The sequence below is a fragment of the Oryx dammah genome, unplaced genomic scaffold (genome assembly GCF_014754425.2).
Source record: "Oryx dammah isolate SB20612 unplaced genomic scaffold, SCBI_Odam_1.1 HiC_scaffold_19, whole genome shotgun sequence".
Lineage (NCBI taxonomy): Eukaryota > Metazoa > Chordata > Mammalia > Artiodactyla > Bovidae > Oryx > Oryx dammah.
Genome location: NW_024070203.1, coordinates 794,221 through 818,891, shown reverse-complemented (window position 1 = coordinate 818,891; position 24,671 = coordinate 794,221). Strand labels below are relative to the sequence as shown.

General features: G+C 39.6%; 1 protein-coding gene across 2 annotated transcripts in view; it reads left to right on the top strand.

Annotated features, from left to right (window-relative positions):
• Nucleotides 1-24,671, top strand: part of KCNQ5 (potassium voltage-gated channel subfamily Q member 5) — a 626,149-nt gene that overhangs the window by 441,645 nt on the left and 159,833 nt on the right. For both annotated transcript variants that reach the window (XM_040261809.1, XM_040261808.1), the window contains exon 3: nucleotides 20,266-20,392. In XM_040261809.1, the coding sequence (XP_040117743.1) occupies nucleotides 20,266-20,392 (127 nt within the window). The remainder of the gene's footprint in view (nucleotides 1-20,265; nucleotides 20,393-24,671) is intronic.

Below are 24,671 nucleotides of genomic sequence, written 5' to 3'. Positions count from 1 at the left end.
CTTCCAAGTAGTTTTCTTGTTTTTATTCTCAACTCTAGTTTTTATTAAGCCCGGGGTAGAGAAGACATAATTGGAGAAGGCAATGGCAACCCACTTCAGTGTTCTTGCCTGGAGAATCCCAGGGACCAGGGAGCCTCATGGGCTGCCGTCTATGGGGTTGAACAGAGTTGGACACGACTGAAGCGACTTAGCAGCAGCAGCAGCAGAGAAGACATATGCATTAGTACTCTATTGTTGAATGATTCAAAGGAAAAACAGGCAGAGGACCTCAGTAAATTAATTCAAGTTTGTCAAGGAACAGGCTCTTCATCTTCCCAACTTAAGAACAACGTACTTGATTTACAGCATGACGGGCCTTGAATGATTCTGATGGATAATTAGACATGTAAATAAACATTCCAGAATCATGACAGGCTTCTTAAATGATACAGTATGAAGATTCACATGGTTAATAAAATCGAAGCTATAAAAATAAATGATCTTGCATAAGTTTGATTTTTTGAAGATCTGAAAGTTCAAAAGAGCAGAAAACTTGAAATTTTTCTTCCACGCAAAGAGTATTATTAATGGAATGTTGTTACAGTGCCATGGATTTACTTTGGAGATAACTAACATTTTGTGTTTATCAGAGATTGAACAGAAAGCTGATATGCACTTCTATTAGTGGCGTGGTATGGAAGGAAAGCAAAAAGGTGTCTGATTCCTGGTGGACCCCCTTCCCATCACCCTGCCCCATTCTCACAACCTGCCAGCTAGCTGAGCACTTTCTCCCTGGACAGCTTGACCGTGAGGGTCTCAGGGTTCTCCCTCCATCAGCACAGCCTCTGCCCCCTTGTTCCTGAGTAAATAAAACCCCAGCTGCTTCTGCTGGGCCTTCAGGAGACATGGTGGCTCCACTCTGGAGTTCCATGTCCTTCACAAACCAAAACATTTCGGGATTCTGCCTAAAACGTGTTCAAATAAAAGGAATACACTGCCCTTCACTGTCTCTTTATTTTCCCAGCCTGTCTTAAGAACCTTCCTTAGCCAATGGTGAAAAAAATCCTATTGTTCCAGTGAGATAGTAAGAAGAGGAGAGATCTCAAGACATGATCCTCAGTGAAAACAAAATTGTTATAAATCATAAGAGTGAGATTGGTAATTACTGTTGATGTCCTCCAGTTTAGATTAGTCAGAACAAGCCCATTGACACCAGACATCTTGTGGTGAGAAGCCACTCTGCAATCGCAATTAGTGTCAATAATGCTGGATAGGCAGCTTAGGAAAAAACCACGGGCCAATTAGTTCCTTCCAATTTTTCTTCTAGCTAGCTCTTTCTCAGAACGGTGATTTTAATGGATTGATAAAGCAGTATGCAAATTAGTGCTTGCTGAAGCTAAAGTTTTGAACCTAAGGAAACTTCAAGAGGCATTTAGAGAGGGAATTACTGCAGAGGGTGACCTCACAGCACCTCAAAGTATGAGTTTTCTCATGAGTATATCTTATCATCCCAAACAGATTGAAACCTCCTCTTGGGGACAGACATGCTGGTCACCTTGGTGTCCTGCCTGGCTATGCTCTTCAGTATACATTTGTAAAGTGACTCATGAAAGACAGAATGCTTACCAGTGAAGTAGCTGTCACAGGGCAGTTGGTCATACTAAACAAACAAAATGCCCCAAAGGCAGAAGGGAGGGGCATATTTTTGGAAAGTAGAAAATCTCCTACTGTGAGAACAAGGTCTTTAATAGTCATTTACTTTATACATACTGTGCTGTGCTTAGTAGCTCAGACATGTTCAACTCTTTATGGCCCCCTGGAATTTAGCTTGCCAGGCTCCTCTGTCCATGAGGATTCTCCAGGCAAGAGTACTGGAGTGGGTTGCCATGCCCTCCTCTAGGGGATCTTCCCGACCCAGTGACTGAATTGAGGTCTGCTGCATTGCAGGCAGATTCTTTACCTCTGATCCACCATAGTTGTGTGTATATGTCAATCCCACTCTCCCAATTTACCCCTCCCCCAGTTTTCCCCGCTGATGACCATGTTTGTTTTCTGTATCTGGTGACTCTATTTCCCTTTGTAGATAAATTCATTGTTTTAGGTTCTACATATAAGCAATATCATCGAACAGTCATCTTATTCCAGCTCACTTCATTCAGTACGACGATCTCTAGGTCCACCCATCTTGCTGTAAATGGCTTTCGTTTGTCTTTTTTATGGCTGAGTAGTATTCCATTGTATGTATTTACTATATCTTTTTATCCATTCCTCTGTCAACGGACATTTACAATGCTTCCATGTCCTGGCTATTGTAAATATTGCTTCAGTGAATAGTGGGGTGCCTGTATCCTTTCAAACTATGGTTTTCTCCAGATATGTGCCCAGCAGTGGGATTACTAGATCGTACAGTAGCTGTGTTTCCAGATTTTGAAGGAAATTCCTCACTGTTTTCCATAGTGGCTGCACCGATTTACATTCCCGCCAACAGTGTAGGAGGTTTAATTTTCTCCACACCCTCTCCAGCATTTATTGTTCGTAGACTTTTTCATAATGGCCATTCTGACCACTGTGACGTGATACCCCATTTTAGTTTTGGTTTGCAAAACACTTTAACTTTAGTTTTGGTTTATTATTTCTCTAATAATTTGTGATATTGAGCATCTTTTCAAATGTGTAACCATCTGTATGTCTTCTTTGGAGAAATGTCTATTTTGATCTTCTGTTCATTCTTTGATTGGGTTGTTTTTTGTTTTGTTTTTGATATTGACCTGCATGAGCTGTTTGTATATTTTGGATATCAGTCCCTTGTCAGTTGCTTTGTTTTCAAGTGTGTTTTTTTTACCATTCTGAGGGCTGTCTTTTCATTTTGTTACAGTTTCCTTTCACTTAGGTTCAATTGGATTACTTTTGTTTTCATTTTTATTACTCTAGGAGGTAGATCAAAAAGATCTTGCTGCAATTTTTCTCAAAGAGTGTTCTACTTATGTTTTCCTTTAAGACTTTTATAGTATCTGGCACTATATTTTGGTCCTTAATCCATTCTGAATTTGTTTTTGTGTATGGTGTTAGGAAGTGTTCCAATTTAATTATTTTACATGTAGTTGTCCACTTTTCCCAGCACCACTTATTGAAGAGATTGTCTTTTCTCCATTGTGTATTCTTGCTTCCTTTGTCATAGATTAGATGACTATTGGAGAAGTCAATGGCAACCCACTCCAGTACTCTTGCCTGGAAAACCCCGTGGACGGAGGAGCCTGGTAGGCTGCAGTCCATGGGGTCGCTAAGAGTCAGACACGACTGAATGACTTCACTTTCACGTTTCACTTTCATGCATTGGAGAAGGAAATAGCAACCCACTCCAGTGTTCTTGCCTGGAGAGTCCCAGGGAAGGCAGAGCCTGGTGGGCTGCCGTCTATGGGGTCACACAGAGTCGGACATGAATGAAGCGACTTAGCAGCAGCAGCAGATGACTATAGGTATGTGGGTTTATCTCTGGACTTTGTATCATTCCATTGATCTGTATTTCTGTTTTTGTGTGTATTCCCGCATATTTCTGTATTTGTGTGTATGCTTTGATTACTGTAGCTCTGGAATATGGTCTGATGTCAGGGAACCTGATTCCTCCAGCTCCATTTTTCTTTCTCAAGATTGCTTTGGCTATTTGTGGTCTTTTGCATTTCCATACAGTTTTTTTTTTAATTTGTTTTAATCCTGTGAAAAATGTCATTGGTAATTTGACAGGAATTGAATTGAATCTGTAGGTTGCTTTAGGTGGTATGGTCATGTTGACAATATTGATTCTTCAGTGTGGTATATCTCTCCATCTGTTTGTGTCATCTTTGATTTCTTTCATCAGCATCTTATAGTTTCATAGTATACTGTAAGTATGGGATACTTATAGTTTTATAGTACAGGTCTTTCACTCCCTAGTGTTTTATTCTTTTTGACGAAGTTATAAATTGGATTATTTCCTTAACTTATCCTTATAATCTTTCACTGTTAGTGTATAGGAATGTAAGTGATTTCTGTGTATTAATTTTGTATCCTGCAACTTTACCAAGTTCATTGATGAGCTTTAATAGGTTTCTGGTAACATCTTTAGTGTTTTCTATGGATAGTATCATGTCATCTGCAAAAAGTGTCAGTTTTACTTCTTCTTTTCCAATTTAGATTCCTTTTATTTCTTTTCCTTTTCTGATTGCCATTCCAAAACTGTGTTGAATAGTAGTGGTGAGAGTGGATATCCTTTTCTTATCCCTGATCTTAGAGAAAACGCTTTCAGTTTTTCACCATTGAGATTGATGCTTGCTGTGTTTGTCATACCTGACCTCTATTATGTTTAGGTAGGTTCTTTGTCCACTTTCTGGAGAGTTTCTATCATATATAAGTGTTGTATTAATATTCACTTAAATTTTAAATTCTTTGCAGGTAAGTTCCTATAGTTCTTGAGAGAAAGAAAAGCCTATAGGATAATGATAAATTAACAAATGACCAAACTGAATCAAATGAAAGCATGATTTGATTTCACTCATTTGGAAAACTCTTGGTGTTCCTACTTCAATCTCATTCCGGACTTCTAACTTCAGTTTCAAGTTGAACTGATTCTTTTGTGATAATTTGGCAAAACCTTAGCAGAATGATAATTGGGTTCAGTTCAACGTGCTGCAAGCTGTTTCTAATTTTTCTAGCTTGGAACTCATGCCTCAGTGTTTTTGTTCTAACTCTATATACACACGGCTACATGCAGACACACCTGTATATAAACTTTAAACAAACTAATGTGTAATTTTGCTAGAGTTTGGAGGACCAAAAAGCCATGGGTAAGGCTGCCTTTCATTTCCACTGCATGTACCAGCAACATGGGTGCCTCAGCAGAGAGCACAGCTGTGTTGTGTCCTTCAGACAGACTCCATCCTCCTCCAGGGCCTAAGCGTGCTTTGCCCTGATGTTACTGTGACTTTAAGAAGGTGAAAGGGGAACCCAGAGGGGTCCCTTGGTGGTTCCCTCACATCAGGCAGGCATTGCAGCAATTGACAGCAACCAGCCCATCATTAAGTGTCTAAACTCACTATAGGGAGTGTCCTCCTCAAGGTCTCCCCCCAGCAACTAGGAAGAATTTCATCTGGTCCTGACTCCCCAACATAGGGGCACCCACCTTCTGCTGTGTGGCCCCAACACCTGATGAAAACCTGCCCCTGGTCCTTCTTAGGCAACAAAATGTGACTCTGGCATTTGGGATGGGACATTTTCAAACTACTCCCTTCCTCGTATCCCTCCGAGAAACCTCTGAATAAATGAACATCAGTGTATAAACGTGATTAAATGGATCATTTTTCAGATAGGGATTTGAATTTTAAAAGTGTGGGAAACGAACACATGTACACCCATGGCTGATTCATGTGAATGTATGGCAAAAACCACCACAATATTGTAAAGTAATTAGCCTCCAATTAAAATAAATAAGTTAATTTTTTTTAAGTGTGGGAAACTTGAAAGGATAAGTTATGTATAGAGAAATTTGAAGGATCAAAAAACCAGCAAGCGAGAAACCTCAATTTTCCTGGCAGTCCTGAAACAATTTCATTTTCCAGAGTCTTCCTAAGGATTCGATCCCAGCCAGTGAAGCACTGCCCAGTTACTGGCTTCAAAACCATCTCAACCACCAGCGCCTCATCCTCACCCTGCTCCCACTTCCACGCCCCTCCTCTGCTCACCCCACTCAGTGTCTCCTCAGTGAATGCTGCCACACCCACACCACCATCCTCAATATAAGCGTGATCCTGTCTTCAAGTCAAATCAATCCCTGTGGTAAAAACCTTCATTGCCTCACATCTCTTCGAATTCACTAACAGTTAACATACCATCCCCCCAACAGTAAAGAGAATGTGAAATCGAACTAGGCTGATGGTGGTGCATGATGGCCTCCGGGTAACGGTCCATAAGCCTGGGTTTGGGGTCTTTTGCTGCCCTGCAAAGAGACGAAAATCCAAAACATGATTTACTTTTGTATTTTTATTTCCACATTCCAATTTCAGCATTGTGCCATTGCTCGATCCTGACTTCATTTCCTCGGTACGTATTTGTCTCACTGATCCTGCCGACTATGCCAGTCATGTCACTCTATCTCACTGTTGGCACTGTCCGTTGGACCCAGAGTAGGTTAAGACGCGAGCAGGGAAGCTGGAAGGAAACTCAAGGAATTGTAGGAACTGCAGACACATTTATTCTCTCCTGACTGGCACAGCAGCCATAGCAGCAGGCATGCTGTATTCTCTCCTTTGTGGTTGACCCAGCGGACACAGCCGTACGTAATGCAGCCTCACCACCATAATGCAGCCTTAACGTGGCCCCGTTCCAGGTCGAGCTTATATATGTTTACAGAACAAAAGTAGCCCGTGGCCAAGCAAGTACCATGTGACACACGTGCACAGTGCTATAAGTCATCTCAGCTGTTACACAATCGTTACAAAATGTGGGGTGACAGCAAAAGGCCACTGAGTGAAGTAGCGTGACCACTGCCATCTTGACTAGTTTGCTCTTTCCCTACAGTGTTACACTAATAGGGGTTTCCAGATTACAAAGAATTATCACTGCAATCCTTCTGACTGCTGCCTTTCTTTACAATTTACAGCTCCGTTGACATCACAGATCCTTTCCCTGCAGGGATTGTATGAGGAGGCATGCTGGCCTGCTAGCCCTGTGTTACTTTAAGTATACATACAAAAAGCAGAGCAAAGACAGCTGGAAAGTGATGATGTTGATATTCAGAATAAGGGCAGTACTTCCAATTTCCTACGTCTAATTAGCCACAGCTCTTCAAGAATTGGTGCAAATGTCACGGGGTTTACAATGTCAGTGTATCATCTTCACAAAAAATGCTATTTGATGGCATGAAAACAGAAATAACTAATGGTCACAGCAGACAGCTTGTAGATTAGACAAAGGTCACTGTGTTTTAATGAACCATGCTGTTAATTAATGAGAAAACAATGAGAACATGAGCTGTTAGGCTTGTGAATTTGTACCCCCCCCCAAAAAAAATCAGTCAATCTGCACCTAAAATCTCTTTGCTGCTGCTTGCTGCTGCTGCTAAGTTGCTTCAGTCGTGTCCAACTCTGTGTGACCCCCATAGACAGCAGCCCACCAGGCTCCCCAGTCCCTGGGATTCTCCAGGCAAGAACACTGGAGTTGGTTGCCATTTCCTTCTCCAATGCATGAAAGTGAAAAGTGAAAGTCAAGTCACTCAGTGGTGTCCAGCTCTTCGCGATCCCATGGACTGCAGCCTACCAGGCTCCTCCATCCATGGGATTTTCCAGGCAAGAGTACTGGAGTGAGGAAATCTCTTTGAGTAACTCACAAAGCAACTACAAGAATAGAAACACAGAACCACAGTTATTAACACCAGCTTTACATCACAGGCTTCCTCCTAGTAGGTCAAGTATTCTGATTATTATTCACTAATGTCTTTAGCAACCATTTGAGTAAATACAGGACATTTTATTTAAATTAAAAGCAAGCCAGAGAAAATGAGCTGATTTATTCTGAGGTACAGCAGCAGAGGCACCAGAAACTGTGTCTTGGTTGCCTTGAAAAGGTCAGGAGAACTTCATCCCAGATCGAAACCATTTCAAATGAGCATGATGAATGTTTGTATTTTTAACTCATTTGAAAATAAAATAAGGAGACCCATACAAAGGGTCATTGAGAGCCATGAAACCAAAACACAGTGAGGTCAGATCCATCATTGGACTTGACAAAGAACATTTCCTCTTTGGAGCCTGTCCCCCTGAGCTAGATGACAAGCAATGACTTTTTTTAACTGAATTTTTCTGAAGTAATTGTAGACCCACATGTAGTCATAAGAAATAATATTGAGATATCCTATGTATACTTAACTCAGCTTCTCTATAATGTAATATCACAACCAGGATAATATTGATACAATCCACAGATCGTATTCAGATTACCCCAGCTTTGCATGGGGTGTGTATATGTGCCAAAACCAATACAGAATTGTAAAGTAAAAATTAAAAATAAATAAATTAATTAATAAAAATTAAAAAAAAATAAATAAATAAAGTATATGTGTTTGTGTGAGGGTATTTAGTTCTGTACAGTTTTAACTCTGCTAATAGTCAAGACACCAAACAGCTCCATCAATGGGGTTTCTCAGGTCGTCCTTCAGTAACCACACCCACATGCTCTTCCCCACCATACTCCATCCTCCCCCCATGCCCAGCTCCCAGGAACCATTAATCTGTTCTGCACTTCCAAAATCTTTCAGTTGAAAAATGTTATGTGGACAGAATAGCATGGCATGTAACCTTTTTCCACTAAGCCCCTTCCCCCCTGAGATTCATCCAGTTGTCTGGTGTGTCAATAGTTGGTTCATTTTTACTGTGGAGTAGTATTCCATTATATGGATGGACTACAGTGTGTTTAACCATTCCTATGGTCAGGACATCTGGGCTATTTTCAGATTTTGGTCATTATGAATGAATCCACTATGAACCTTCATGTACAGGTGCTTGTACAAACATAGGTTTACACTTCTCTGGTATGACTGCCCAAGAGTACAATTACTGAGTCAAGTAGTATGCAATTTTATAAGAAATTGTCAATAAATTATAAAGACAATTTCTTTATAAGAAATTGTCAAGCTGCTTTCCAGAGGGGCTATATCACATCCACACTAGCTGTGCCTAAGAAATAAGGTTTATGCACATTCTCCCCAGTAGTTTGTGTTGGCATTATTTTTAATTTTACCCATTTTGATAGATGCATAGTGTTATCTTGTTTTAATTTACATTTTCCAAATTTAATTTAATTTTCATTTGCTGATGATGTTAAATATTTTTTGATGTGTTCATTTGCCATCCATTATTTTCTTTTCTTTTGCCCAGTTTCTAGCTGAATTATTTTTTACTGTTTAGTTTGGAGAATTTTTGTTTCTTTTTAAACTGACTTACAATGTGTGTTAGTTTCAGGTGTACAGCAAAGTAAATCAGATATACATATATATATATATGGACTTCCCTGGTGGCTTAGCTGGTAAAGAATCCACCTGCAATGTGGGAGACCTGGGTTCAATCCCTGGGTTGGGAAAATCCCCTGGAGAAGGGAACAGCTACCCACCTCAGTATTCTGGCCTGGAGAATTCCATGGGATGTAGGGTCACAAAGAGTTGGACACGACTGAGCAACTTTCACTTCACTTCATATATATATATATATATCCATTCATTTTCCAGTTCTTTCACAGATAGTTTATTACAAAATATAAAGTAGAATTCCCTGTACTATACAGCATGTTCTTATGAGTTATCTTTTTAAATTTATTTACTTTTAGTTGTAGGATAATTGCTTTATAATGGTGTGTTGGTTTCTGCCATACATCAACACGAATCAGCCATGTATGTGTTAGTCGCTCAGTCATGTCCAACTCTTTGTGACGCTATGGGTACCCGCCAGGCTCCTCTGTCCATGGAATTCTCCAGGCAAGAATACTGAAGTGGGTTGCCATTGCCTTCTCCAGGGAATCTTCCCAGTCCAGGGATCTAACCCAGGTCTCCTGCATTGCAAGCAGACTCTTTATCATCTGAGGCACCCGGAAGCCTACTGAATCAGCCATAGGTATACATATATTCCCTCCATCTTGAAACTCCCTCCTACTTCCCACCCCAGCTCACTGCTTTAGGGTGTCACAGAGCACCAGGTGGAGCTCCCTCTGTTATACAGCAACTTCTCATTAGCTATCTATTTTACATATGGTAATGTATATATTTCAATGCTACTCTCTCGATTTATCCCACCCTCTCCTTCCCCACCTGTGTTCGTAAATTTGATCTCTATGTATGATTCCATATTCCTGCCCTGCAAATAGATTCATCAGTACCATTTTTCTAGATTCCATATGTATGTATTAGTATACAATATTTATTTTTTCTCTTTCTGACTTAATTCACTCTGTATAACAGGCTCTAGGTTCATCCACCTCACTAGAACTGACTCAAATTCATTCCTTTTTATGGCTGGATAATATTACACTGTATATATGTACCACAGCTTCTTTATCTGTTGATGAATGTAGGTCAGTTGTCTATTTTATATATAGTACAAGTGTGTATATGTTAATTACACTCTCCTAATTTATCATTTCCCCCATTTCCCCTTTGATAACTGTAAGTTTGATTTTGAGGTTTGTGAGTCTGTTTCTGTTTTGTAAATAAGTTCATTAGTATCATTTTTATTAAATTCCACATTTAAGTGATATGTAATATTTATCTTTTGCTATCTGACTTACTTCACTTAGTATAACTACAGATGGCATTATTTCATTCTATTTATGGCTAAGTAATATTCCATCCTGTGTATATATACATATATACCACATTTTCTTTATACTATCCTCTGTCAATGGACATTTAAGTTGCTTCCATGTCTTGACTGTTGTAAATAGCGCTGCTATGAACTGGAATGTGTGTGTCTTTTTGAATTATGGCTTTCTCCAGATATTGAATTCCAGCATCATATGGAAGCTCTATTTTTTGTTTTTTTTACTCTTCTCCATAATGGTTATAAAAATTTATGTTCTCTTCAACAGTGTAGAAGGGTTCCCTTTTCTCCACACTCTCTCCAGCATTTATTGTTTGTAGATTTTTGGATGATGGCCATTCTAACTGCTATGAGGTGATACCCATTGTAGTTTTGATTTGCATTTCTCTAATAATTAGTGATGCTGAGCATGTTTTCTTGTGCTTTTAAAACATCTTTGTATGTCATCTTTGGAGAAATCTCTAGATCTTCCCCCCATTTTTTGATTGAGTAGTTGTTGTTGTTGTTGTTAATTTTGAGCTCTATGAACTGCTTGTATTGTTTGGAAATTAATCTTTTGTCAGTTACTCGTTTGCAAATATTTTCTCTTGTTCTGTGGATTGTCTTTCACTTTATTTATGGTTTCCCTAGCTGTGCAAAATACTTTAACTTGGTCCCATTTGTTTATTTTTGTTTTTATTTTCGTTACTCTAGGAGGTGGATCAAAAAAGATCTTGCTACAATTTATGTCAAGGAATGCTCTGCCTATGTTTTCCTCTAAGAGTTACATTTATATCTTTAACCCATTTTTAGTTTATTTTTATTTAGTGTTAGAGAATGTTCTAATTTCATTCTTTTACTTGTAGCTGTCCCAGCATCCTTTATTGAAAAGATTGTCTTTTTCTCCATTGTATATTTTTGCCTCCTTTGTCATAATAGATTAGGTGACCATAGGTCGGTTTATTTGTGGGTTTATCTCCGGACTTTCTATCCTATTCTACTGATCTATATTTCTGCTTCCATGTGTATTTCTATATGTTTCTATGTTTGTGTATGTGTTTTGATTACTGTAGCATTGTAGTATGGTCTGAAGTCAGGGAACCTGATTCCTCCAGCTTCATTTTTCCTTCTTAAGATTGCTTTGGCTATTTGTGGTCTTCTGTGTTTTCAAACAAATTTTTAAAAATTTTTTTCTTGTTCTGTGAAAAATATCATTGGTAATTTGATAGGGATTGAATTAAATCTGTAAATTGCTTTGGGTGGTATAATCATTTTGACAATATTGATTGTTCCAATCCAAGAACATGGTATATCTCTCCATCTGTTTCTGTCATCTTTGATTTCTTCCATCAGTATCCTATGGTTTTCTGAGTACAAGTCTTTTGCTTCCTCAGGTAGGTTTATTGCTATGCATTTTATTCTTTTTGATGCAATGGTAAATTGGATTATTTTCTTAATTTCCCTTTCTCCTCTTTCATTATTAGTGCATAGGAATATAAGTGACTTCTGTGTATTAATTTTGTACCCTGCAACTTTACCAAATTCACTGATAAGCTTTATTAGTTTTCTGGTAGCATCTTTAGGGTTTTCTATGTGTAGTATCATGTCATCTGCAAACAGTGACAGTTTTACTTCTTCTTTTCCAATTTGAATTCCTTTTATTTCTTTCCTTTCTGATTGCTGTGGATAGGACTTCCAAAACTATGTTGAATAGTAGTGGCAAGAGTGGGCATCCTTGTCTTGTTCCTGATCTTAGAAAAAATGCTTTCAGTTTTTCACCATTGAGAATGATGTTTTCTGTGAGTTTGTCATATATGACCTCTATTATGTTAAAGTAGGTTCCCTCAGTGCCCACTTTCTGAATATTTTTTATTTATAAACGAGTGTTAGATTTTGTCAAAAGCTTTTCCTTCATCTACTGAGATGATCATATGCTTTTTATTCTTCAGTTCGTTAATATGGTGTCTCACATTGATTAGCATGTATTGAAGAATATTCACATGCCAGGAATTAAGTCCCAGTTGATGGTGGTGCATGATCCTTTTAATCTTTGCTGGATTCAGTTTACTAGTATTTTGTTGATGATTTTTACATCTATGTTCATCAGTGATATTGGCACGTAATTTGTGTGTGTGTGTGTGTGTGTGTGTGTGTGTGTGATGTCTTTGTTTCACTTTGGTGTCCAGATGATTGTGGCCTCATAGAATGAACTTGGGAGAGCTCCTTCCTCTATGATTTTTGGAAGAGTTTCAGAAGGATAGGTATTAACTCTTGAGAGTTTTTATATTTTCTCAATACTGGTCCTTTGTCAAATATGTCCTTTGCAAATATTCTGTGTGTGTGTGTGTGTGTGCCTATAGCTTGTCTTTTCATCCTGTACTTTTGAACAAGTCTGATTTATCAATTTTTCCTTATGCTTTTGGTATTAAGTCTATGAACTCTTTTCTTAGCTTAAATCCTAAATATTTTCTCTTATGTTTTTTAGTAAAAGTTTTATGGTTTTAACACTTCAGCCCATAATCCATTTTGGATCAATTTTTGTATAAAGTGTGAGATATAAAGGTTCATTTCATTGCATTTGGAGGTCAAATTGCCCCAGCACTGATTACTGAAAGGACTATTTCTTCCTCTGCTGAACTATTTTTGTATCTTTGTCAAATAATCAATTGAGCCTATTTGTCTGAATACAGAGGTTTTTCATATCAGATAAAGTAATTCCTCCCACTTTTTTCTATTTCTTGGGAGTTTTCTTTTCTTTTCTTTCTTTCTTTCTTTTTTTTTTTGTAAGCTATTCTAGAGTCTGTACCTTTCCATATAAACTTTAGAATAAGTTTCTTTACATCTACAAAAAAAAGTTGCTGAGATTTTGATAAGAATTTCATCAAAACTACAAATCAGTTTGGGAGAAGTTGCCATCCTTATCATGTTGCATCTTCTAATTCATGAACATGGTATTTCCATTTACTTAGGTTTTCTCTAATTTCTTTTATCAACATTTTGTAATTTTCAGTATGCATATCCTGTACAGATTTTGTTAAATGAATAGCTAAACATTTCATTTCCTTTGGAATGTCATAAATAATATTGTGCTTTTATTATTATTTTTTTTTTTACTTTACAATACTGTGTTGGTTTTGCCATACATCAACATGAATCCACCACAGGTATACATAAGTTCCCACTCCTGACCCCCGTCCCATCTCCCTCCCCGTACCATCCCTCTGGGTTATCCCAGTGCACCAACCCCAAGCATCCTGTATCCTGCATCAAACCTAGACTGGCGATTCATTTCTTATATGAATACATGTTTCAATGCCATTCTCCCAAATCATCCCACCCTCTCCCTCTCCCACAGAGTCAAAAAGTCTGTTCTGTACATCTGCATCTCTTTTGCTGCCTCGTGTACAGGATTATCATTACCATCTTTCTAAATTCCATATATATGTGTTAGTATACTGTATTGGTGTTTTTCTTTCTGGCTTACTTCACTCTGTATAATCAGCTCCAGTTTCATCTACCTCATTAAATATTGCTTCCCACATCTTTTTTTTTTTTTTAGTATGCAGAAATGTGTTTGTTTTTTGCATGTTGATCTTATAACTTACAACCTTACTGAATTCACTGATTAGTTCTAAGAGGTTTTTGATAAATTCCTTGTGATTTTCCCCTTAGACAATCATGCATCTGCAAACATAGACTTTTTATGTCTGCCTTTCCAATTTGCATGCCTTTTATTTCTTTTACTTGCCTTATTGCAGTGACTATAGTATGCAATTATGTTGAATAAGGGTGATGAAACTAACATCTTTCCTTGTTCTTGATTTTTGGAGAAAAGCTTTCACTCTTTCATCATTAAGTATGACATTAACTCTAATGGTTTTCTAGATGACATTTATCAAATTGAGAGCACAAACTTCTAGTTCTGACTTGCTGAGAGTTTTTATCATGAGTGAGAAAATTGGATATCCACACTTAGAAGAATGAAATTGGACCCTTATCCCCCACAGTGTACAAAAATTAACTCAAAATGGATGAAAGACTTAAAAGTAAGGCCTGAAAGTATACTCATGATTTCTGGGAGAAATATCAATAACCTCAGATATGCAGATGACACCACCCTTATGGCAGAAAATGAAGAGGAACTAAAGAGCCTCTTGATGAAAGTGAAAGAGGAGAGTGAAAAAGCTGGCTTAAAACTCAACATTCAAAAAGCTAAGATCATGGCATCCAGTCCCATCACTTCATGGCACATAGATGGGGAAACAGTGGAAACAGTGGTTGACTTTATTTTCTTGGGCTCCAAAATCACTGCAGATGGTGACTGCAGCCATGAAATTCAAAGAAGCTTGCTCCTTGGAAGAAAAGCTATGACCAACCTAGACAGCATATTAAAAAGTAGAGACATTACTTTGCCAAAAAAAAGGTCCATTTTGTCAAAGCTATAGTTTTTCCAGTAGTCATGTATGGATGTGAGAGTTGGACTATAGAGAAAGCTGAGCACCAAAGAATTGATACTGTTGAGCTGTGGTGTTGCAGAAGACTCTTGAGAGTCCTTTGGACTGCAAGGAGATCCAACCAGTCCATCCTAAAGGAGATCAGTCCTGGGTGTTCATTGGAAGGACTGATGCTGAAGCTGAAACTCCAATACTTTGGCCACCTGATGCAAAGATCTAACACATTGGAAAAGACCCTGATGCTGGGAAAGATTGATGGCAGTAGGAGAAGGGGGTGACAGAGGATGAGATGGTTGGATGGCATCACCGACTCAATGGACATGAGTTTAAACAAGCTCCAGGAGTTGGTGATGGACAGGGAAGCCTGGTGTGCTGCAGTCCATGGGGTGGCAGAGTCAAACATAGCTAAGTGACTAAACTGAACTGAAAGTATAACACTATTAAAAGAAAACATGGGGAAGGAGCATCTTGACATTAGTTTGGGCAATGTGTTTTTTGGGTTTTTTATCAAGATATAGTTAATATACAATATTATATAAAATTTAGGTGTACAACATGATTCACAATTGTTAAACATTGTATTCCATTTATAGTTATTATAAAATATCAGCTTATTTCCTATGTTGTACCTATACTATATATCCATGTAGCTTATTTATTTTATACCTAGTAGTTTGTGCCTCTTACTTCCCCTCATTTATCCCTCCTGTTTCCCCCCTCCCAACTGATAACCATTAGTTAGTTCCCTGTATTTGTGAGCCAGCTTCTTTATTGTTGTATTCACTGATTATTTTTATTTTTTAGATTCCACATGTAAGTGATATCATACAGTGTTTGTCTTGTGGTTTTCTTGATATAACTCCAAAATCACAAATAACAAAGACAAAAATAAACAGGTGGGATTGCATCTAACTAAAAATCTTCTGTGCATAAAGGGAAACCATCAACAGAGTGAAGACACAGCCTTTGAGATGGGAGAAGACCTTGCACACCAAATATCTGATAAGAAGTTAATATCTAAATATATAAGGACCTTTCATAACTCAATAACAAAACTTAGTTAAATAACCTGATTTAAAAATGAGCAAAGGACCTGGATAGGCATTTCTCAAATGACCAAACAGGTATACGAAAAGATGTTTGACATCACTAATCATCAGAAATGCAAATCAAAGCCACAATGAGATATCACCTCACATATGTTAGAAAGGCTATTACCAAAAAGACATAAGAGAACAAGTGTGAATGAAGATGAAGAAAAAGGGGGACCCTCCTACCCTACTGGTTGGAATGTAAATTGTGGAAAGCAGTGTGGAGATTTCTCAGAAAATTAAATCTAGAACTACCATATGATCCAGCAGAAATAAAGTCATGATCTCAAAGAGATATTCACACCCGCATGTTCATTGCAGCACTTTTCACAGTAGCCAAGGTATGGAAGCAACCTCAGTGTCCATCAATGGACAGATAGATAAAGAAGATGTGACATAGATAGATACATTGGCAGAAACATATGAGGATATTAGTCAGTCTTCAAAAGTAATTTGCAGTAACGTGAAGTTGGAGGACATTATGATAAATGAAATAAGTCTGACACAGAAACACAAGTACTGCGTGATCTCACCCATATGTGCAATCTAAAAAGCTGAACTCAAGAAACAGAGAGTAAAGTAACTACCAGTAACTAGAGGATGGGGGGAAAGAGAGACACTAGACCAAGGGCACCAACTGTCAGTCATGCAGGATGAATTAGTCCTAGAGACCTAATGAACAACCTGCTAACTGAAGGTAACAGTAGTTTTAGTGTGTACTGGAAATTTGCTAAGAGATTAAATTTTAAGTGTTCTCACTATCACCAAAACTATATATATGTATATTACCTATGTGAGGTGACGGATATGTTAGCTTGATTATGGTAATCAGTTCACAATGTATACATACATTAGGACCGCATGTATATGTACATTGTGTATATGTACAGCTCAAATATACACAATTTCTACTTGCCAGTTATACCTCAACAAAGCTTGGAAATGAAAAAGGGGCAAAAAAATGTGATCTTCTCGCAATTTCATTCCCTTCCAGTTTGGTTAGATTTATAATACTTTCCCTCTCTTTCTCCACAGAACTTTGTTCCTTTTAATTGAAATAAGATAGAAGTTTCATGAAACAAAAGACAAAATCTGGTCAAAATGGTTTTCATGCTTTTGCTCCCAGTCAAATGAGCTCAAGTCTTGGAAGGGAACCTTCTCATGGCCTGCAGTCCTGGAATGTGAAGAGGGGTGTTCCACGGCCACCCCACTAATGCTCCCTCGGTGACCAGAGAGCTCGAGGTCACAGTTTGCCAAGTCTAAAACCAGGCTCTCATGAAGAAGACGGAGGAATGCTCTAGTAGGAGGGAGTTCTGACCCCAGTCTTACTCCTCCAAGGCAGAAACTGTGCCCTTGTAGTAAAATCCAATTACAACTTCCTCTTGTTTTATTTGGAAATGAAGGATTTTTCCCAGTGTTGTTTAAAAAAAGAAATCAGTAAACAATATTCCTGAACAAGTGGCCCTGAGTAAATCTATAATATATCTGCCTCAGGATACAACATAGAAATGATTCAATGAGGACCAACCTTACTATAGTAATAGAATGTTACTTTCTTCCAATAGCCTTTGTTCTCAAGAGTATTGGTTATGCATCTACTTAGGGCCTACCTTACTATACTAATAGAATGTTGCTTTACTCCTATAGCCTTTGTTCTCAAAAATATTGACTATAGATCTACTGAGGTGCTACCTTACTATACTAATAGAATGTTACTTTATTCTAATATTCTTTGTTCTAAAGAATATTGGCCATACATCTACCAGTAGCAGCTATTCCCATGGAAAAGGAAAACCTTTATGTGGTAGTGCCTCATTGCTCAGGCCATATTTGAGTTTTCTTAGCTATCCCTGGCAATAGAACCCCCCACCAGTAGAGCACCAGACTCCCTGGCTCAAGTAGGAGGAGGAGACAGGGATAAAAGTAGACCCGCCACTAAGCACAGACTCGACAGGTGTCAACAGGCTCTGCGTGAGGCTGGAGGAAGATTAAAAGAAGCCATGCCTCCCCACCTCTTCCTAACACGGCACTTCAGATGCCTTAAGAGTGAATAAACTCAACTGCCAGATATATAGTGTAAAAGCGTTAGTCGCTCATGTCTGACTCTGTGACCCCACTGACTGTAGCCCACCCATCTTCTCTGTCCATGGAATTCTCCAGGCAAGAAGTGGGTAGCCATTCCCTTCTCCAGGGCATCTTCTCGACCCAGGGATCGAACCCAGGCCTCTTATATTGCAGGCAGGTTCTTTACAGTCTGAGCCACCAAGGAAGCCACCTAGATATATACTGAAAACTAAAACAAAGAAAACCAAAACAAAACCCTCGTGTCATGAATGAGTGTGTGCTGACCATGCTTTGGTTATCTGCATGAAATCATCTGTGGAGATTTAGCCATGGGCAGGACTTCCCTGGTGGCTCAGAAGGTAAAGCATCTGCCTACAGTGTGGGGGACCCAGGTTCAATCCCTGGATCAGGAAGATCTCCTGAAGAAGGAAATGGCACCCCACTCCAGTATTCTGGCCTGGAAAATCCCATGGACAGAGGTGCCTGGTGGGCTACAGTCTATGGGGTCGCAAAGAGTCAGACACGACTGAGCGACTTCACTTTCACTTTTCACTTTCAGTGTTAAGTCACTGTAAGTAGTAGCCATGATATTGGAGATTTATCTCCCATCATGAGAAATATTTGCAGGTTACTTAGTGCAAAATAACAGAAGGAGAGAATGCTGTATCTCTACTAGGCATTTTAAAAGTGTAGCATATCATCACATAGTCTAACTGAAGAAACAGACATTTCCCTGAAACTTGCAACAAAAATGCCATTTTTCTAAATTTGATAACGGCTTTTATCTTGGGATGTGGGGCGGGAGGATGGAGAGTAGATTAGGACATTCACTTTCTACGTTCAACACTTATGTGATGTTTAGAGGTTTTAATAAAGAGCATGTAGCACTTTTATAATTAAGCAGTTATAACAAAGATCAACTAATAACTGTGTATGTGTGTTACTCGCTCAGTCGTATCTGACTCTTAGCAACCCCATGGACTGTAGCCTGCCAGTCTCCTCTGTCCATGAAGTTCTCCTGGCAAGAATCATTTCCTCCTCCATAGGATCTTCCCAACCCAGGTCTCCTGCATTGCCGGTGGATTCTTTACCACCTGAGCCACCAGGGAAGCCTCAACTAATAAATACTGTTCTATTAATACATTTTAAGTGCTGAGTCAAAGCTTGTTTAAAAACAAAAGAGGGAAATATTATTTTTAAAGGAAAACAAATGTTGATAAACTCTGTGCCTGGCTCAGTCAAGGAATGACAAGGTGACTATGACAAATTTGCTCCAGAGACACTTTCTTAACAAATTCCAGTGGCTTACATTCTGTGACCCACTATTTAATGAGCCTCTTTAGTTGGCCTTTCCCAGGGTTCACTCACAACTCTTCCTAGAAAATTTCAAAGCCTTCCTGCTGGAAGAAGTGTTATTTTCTAGGCAGCTCTCACCAAAGGGCAGCCTAGTAATTAACAAGTTTCATCTCTAGAGGCTTCAGGATCTCATTTCTGGCAAAGGATGTGTGTGCTACACATGATAACACTGTCAAAACTTGCTGTCTTATAAGGAGATTTTTGACAGCATAACAAAAGAACTCCGTATACTCCTCAATATTTACCTCTCTTTGTCTCAGAACAACTCCTCAGAGCTCAGGGATTAAGTCACTCCTTGCAGCAAAATGAGGATCTGCTTTCTGTAACACTGTAAACTGTATTTTTGGAGTTCACTCTTTCATTTCAAATATTTCACGTTACCAGGTAACTAAGGGCAATTGCACTATGTAGTCAGCCCTCCTTATCTCCAGGTTTCACATCCACAGGTTCAACCAACCGTAGACCAAAAATACTTGGGAAAAAACACAGAAATTCCCAAGAAGCAAAATGTGAACAGTGTGCCAGAAACAGTTAATAAAACTTTTGATTATATTAGGTATTATAAGTAATCTAGGGATGACTCAAAGTATATGCAAGGATGTGCGTGGATTATATGAAAGCCCTACTCCATTTTGCATAAGAGACTTGAGCATCTGCATATCTTGGTGTCCAGGGGGTCCTGGAACCAGTTTCCTGGGGATACCAAGGGACTGCATATACTATGCAAGAGGAATCTGTAATTCAGGCTGCACTTTTAGAATTAAAACTGACTCCTAAATTTGCAAGACGTTAGAGACTTGAAGAGGAATAGTTTTCCACACTAAGAAAAAACATGGGGTTCCGATGTTCTCTGGGTTTACCTTGATTTGAAGAAAAGGAAATGTTAGCTTCCGACTTTAACAACCAGATGTTTTAGATGAAGTGCCTGACTGTATAATATCCATGGAGCTTCCTGCTCTGGTCTGCTCGGTAATGCCTCTCCCTGACATGCCTTGTTTGATGTTTCAGGAATTCGTGATGATCGTTGTCTTTGGTTTGGAGTTCATCATTCGAATCTGGTCTGCAGGCTGCTGCTGCCGGTACCGCGGATGGCAGGGAAGACTGAGATTCGCCCGAAAGCCCTTCTGTGTCATAGGTGAGGATCAGAGTCCTGGATGCCCAGGTTTGGGGCACCGCATCCTTTTCTTCTTCTGCCTCTGGTATTACCACATTTGGTTTATGTTAAAAGCTAAATATTCATGGATTCTTCACCATGGGCCAGGCTCTCTCGTGATTTCAGAGTGCTAATTCATTTAATCTGCTTCACAGCTCAGTGAGGTAGGTATTTTCATTATCTGAGTTTCACAGATGAAGAGGCTGGGGCACAGAGAGGTGGAGTGAGTTGCAAAAGTCACACAGCTAGTAAGTGGTGGCACTGGGACTGAGCCAGAGGGCCTGGCTCTGGAACCTTCGCGTCAAGATGAGTTGTGCTAAAATGCACGGTTCTCGAGCATCGCCCTGAATTAGGGGAAGCATTGATTTCCATGAGTATACAGACCTACTTTTGCTCCACAGTGTAAGCAGTACTGCTTTCAGACTGTTGGCCAGCTGAAATGTGTAACTGTACTGGTCCTGGTAAAGCTTACGTATGAGCAGGCCTCAAGAATAATTACATGTATGGCTTATTGTACTCACTGTAACCATGAGACCTGATAAAGTGTTTTCCCCTCTGAAATTTGGCTCCCCACCCTACAGTCCCTGAATAAATATCACATCTCTACAACTCCCTGGCTGCTGTCACTTCAAAGAGATTCCAGTCACCTGCGTGCCAGCCTGAAACTATAAACCATTCCAGAGTTAAGATCTGGCACCTCGGAGTGATATATTTTAAAGTGTATCAGAAAATTGAAAATTTTAGTCAATTATATCTCAAATTTTAATTATTTTTTCAAGTAAGCTGCCTACATCATGGCCTTTTATCCCTAAATATTTCAGTATGGATTTTCGAAAAGAAGACTATGAGTTTGCATAATCTTCTGTACTTAAATTGGATGTTAGTCCAACCCCGTATCCAACCTGCTGGCTGTATCCTGGTTTTGCCAGTTGACCCAATAATGTCCCTGGAGCATTTTCCCCTGCAGTCTAGGGTTACACACGGTGTTTAGTCATCATGTCTTTGCGGTCTCCTTTTATCTAGAACAGTTCCTCAGCCTTTCTGTCTTTTACAACACGGACATTTTTGAAGAATTTGACCTATTTTTTTTAAAAAACAGAATGTTTTTATTCCTTTAGGGGAAGAATAGTAAAACCCTGTGTACCATAGCTTCTTGTAATTGTGGATGTTGTAGTTGTTGTTATTCAATAGTTACACTTGACTTCCTTGCTCTTTTCTCCTTCCTACTTCCTTGGCAGCCACTCAAATCCAAATGCTGAAAGTTCCTGGTGGGGTTCTTATTTCCACTGTTTCCAGCCTGAGAAACTGGGGGTTTTAGTTACAAGCTAGGTTAGCCTAAGCTCCTCATCAACAAAGGGTTTTCCATTCTGTTTCAGAAATTGTTGAGCATCTATAGGTACCTTCTTCACGCAGTTCTTAAGGAGGAAGTGGAGAAACCCTTTCCACAGGGACTGTCAGAGGAATCCTTTGTTCCATCTTTCATGCCAGTTCTGTGTCCACGTCCTGGACACGTGTCCTGAGCATGGGAAGCGGGTGGGCTCCCCACACACCTGCATATTTCAAGAGTCTCCATTCATTCAACCAGACTCTGTGGAAATGTGACTGCTTGCAAAGCACTGCAGTTACAGAAGTGACTGTACTGTGATTCTAAGCTACATCAACCTTAAAACACCTTGCTCAGCTTCACTAATGCAGTCTGTTTGTCCAAATGCCCCTCTTCTGCCAGAAAAAGTACAGAGGAAATTAGGCACCAGCTTCCAGCCCCCGAGGGGCCCACCTGGTCCCCAAGGCACATCCATGCAGGCACTTGGTTTTTCTCTGGGGATCTCCTCTCTTTTTGAATCCCCACTCAAGCTACACCACGAAACACTGTAGCTTGATGCGAAATTATGGCACAAGACCTTCCAGTACTATAAGGGACCCAAACAAAACAATTCACAAGGCAAACAGTTTAGCAGGATTCATTCAGCTTCTATAGGATAAAGTTGGTTCACAGCTGACTGCAGGAATGTCCCGTTTCAGGCTTTAAAACCAATTAAAAATTGCCAAAGAATGTTCAAACTACCGCACAATTGCACTCATCTCACACACTAGCATGGAGAAGGCAATGGCACCCCACTCTAATATTCTTGCCTGGAAAATCCCACGGATGGAGGAACCTGGTAGGCTGTGGTCCATGGGGTCACTAAGAATTGGACACGAATGAGCTACTTGACTTTCACTTTTCACTTTCATGAATTGGAGAAGGAAATGGCAACCCACTCCAGTGTTCTTGCTTGGAGAATCCCAGGAGTGGAGGAGCCTGGTGGGCTGCCATCTATGGGGTCACACAGAGTTCAGAGTTGGACACGACTGAAGTGACTTAGCAGCAGTAGCAGCACACACTAGCAAAGTAATGCTCAAAATTCTCCAAGCCAGGCTTCAACAGTACATGAACTGTGAACTTCCAAATGTTCAAGAAAACGCAGAGGAACCACATCTGTTGGATCATGAAAAACAAAAGAAATTTCCAGAAAAAAACATCTACTTCTGTTCTATTGTCTACACCAAAACCTTTGACTGTGTGTATCACAACGAACTGTGGAAAATTCTTCAAGAGTTGGTAATACCTGTCCATCTTACCTGCCTCCTGAAAAATCTGTATGCAGGTCAAGAAGCAACAGTTAGAACTGGACAGGAAATAACAGACTGGTTCCAAATAGGGAAAGAAGTACATTAAGGTTGTATATCATCACCCTGCTTATTTAACTTATATGCAGAGTGTAACATGCTAAATGCCAGCCTGGATGAAACACATGCTAGAATCAAGATTGCCAAGAGAAATATCAATAAACTCACATATGCAGATGTCACTACCCTTATGGCAGAAAGGGAAGAAGAACTAAAGAGCATCTTGAAGAAAGTGAAAGAGGAGAGTGAAAAAGTTGGCTTAAAACTCAACATTCAGAAAATTAAGATCATGGCATCCAATTAAGATCATGGCATCCAGTCCCATCACTTTGTGGCAAATAGATGGGGAATAATGGAAACAGTGAGAGACTTTATTTTGCGGGGTTCCAAAATCACTGCAGATGGTGACTGCAGCCATAAAACTCAAAGACGCTTGCTCCATGGAGGAAAAGCTATGACCAGCCTAGACAGCATATTAAAAAGCAGAGACATTACTTTGCCAGCCAAGGTCCATCTAATCAAAGCTATTTCCAGTAGTCATATATGGATGTGAGAGTTGGACTATAAAGAAAGCTGAGCACCAAAGAATTGATGCTTTTGAACAGAGGTGTTGGAGAAGACTCTTGAGAGTCCTTGGACTCAAGGAGATCCAACCAGCCAATACTAAAGGAAATCAGTCCTGAATATTCACTAGAAGGACTGATACTGAAGCTGAAACTCCAATACTTTGGCCACCTGATACGAAGAGCTGACTCCTTGGAAAAGACCCTGAAGCTGGAAAAGATTGGAGGCAGGAGGAGAAGGGGATGACAGAGGATGAGATGGTTGGATGGCATCACTGACGTGATGGACATGAGTTTGAGCAAGCCCCAGGAGTTGGTGATGACAGGGAAGCCTGGCGTGCTGTAGTCCATGGGGTCACAAAGAGTCAGACACAACTGAGCAATTGAACTGACTGAAAAATTGGTTTTATTCCAATTCCAGAGGCAATGCCAGTGTATTTCTGGCCTCTAAGCTAAAGAGCAGGTTCTTTCCCATGTGTTTGCTGCCTTTTGATAGCTGTTCTCAGCTGTAGATACATCGGTACATCTTGGTCCTTTAATCTTCCTCCTCCTCTCTCGAATCCTTCTGGGACTTGGTGTAGCCTGTGGTTCTGAGGATGGTGTTGTGTCATCTGTAACTCAATCCCCTTTAGGCCTGTCAGCTGTGACTTTACAGATTCTGTTTGACATGGTGTAGGTGTGGTTGGAGCTTAGTTAACGCTTCAGGCCTTTTCTTCATTTGTTATTTTACCTCTGTCAAATCAGCTTCTTTGGAAGAAAACCTCACAGATAAATATATAATGAATATCCACTAGAAGAAAAGCAATATTTGTACTCACACTTAAGGTAACTATGCACTTCTCAGTCTTTTATTTGATATATGTGTAATGATTTGATTCATGGTCAAGCTGAACCTATGTAATAGTGAGACTTGTTCAAATGTGACTCTTTTGCACGAGGTGGGTAAGATGTAACCTACACAGAGGAACCAAATGTCACCTGCCGGAAGGCGGCAGGGTGTCCCAAATAGTTCCTGGAGCCCTTTCTAG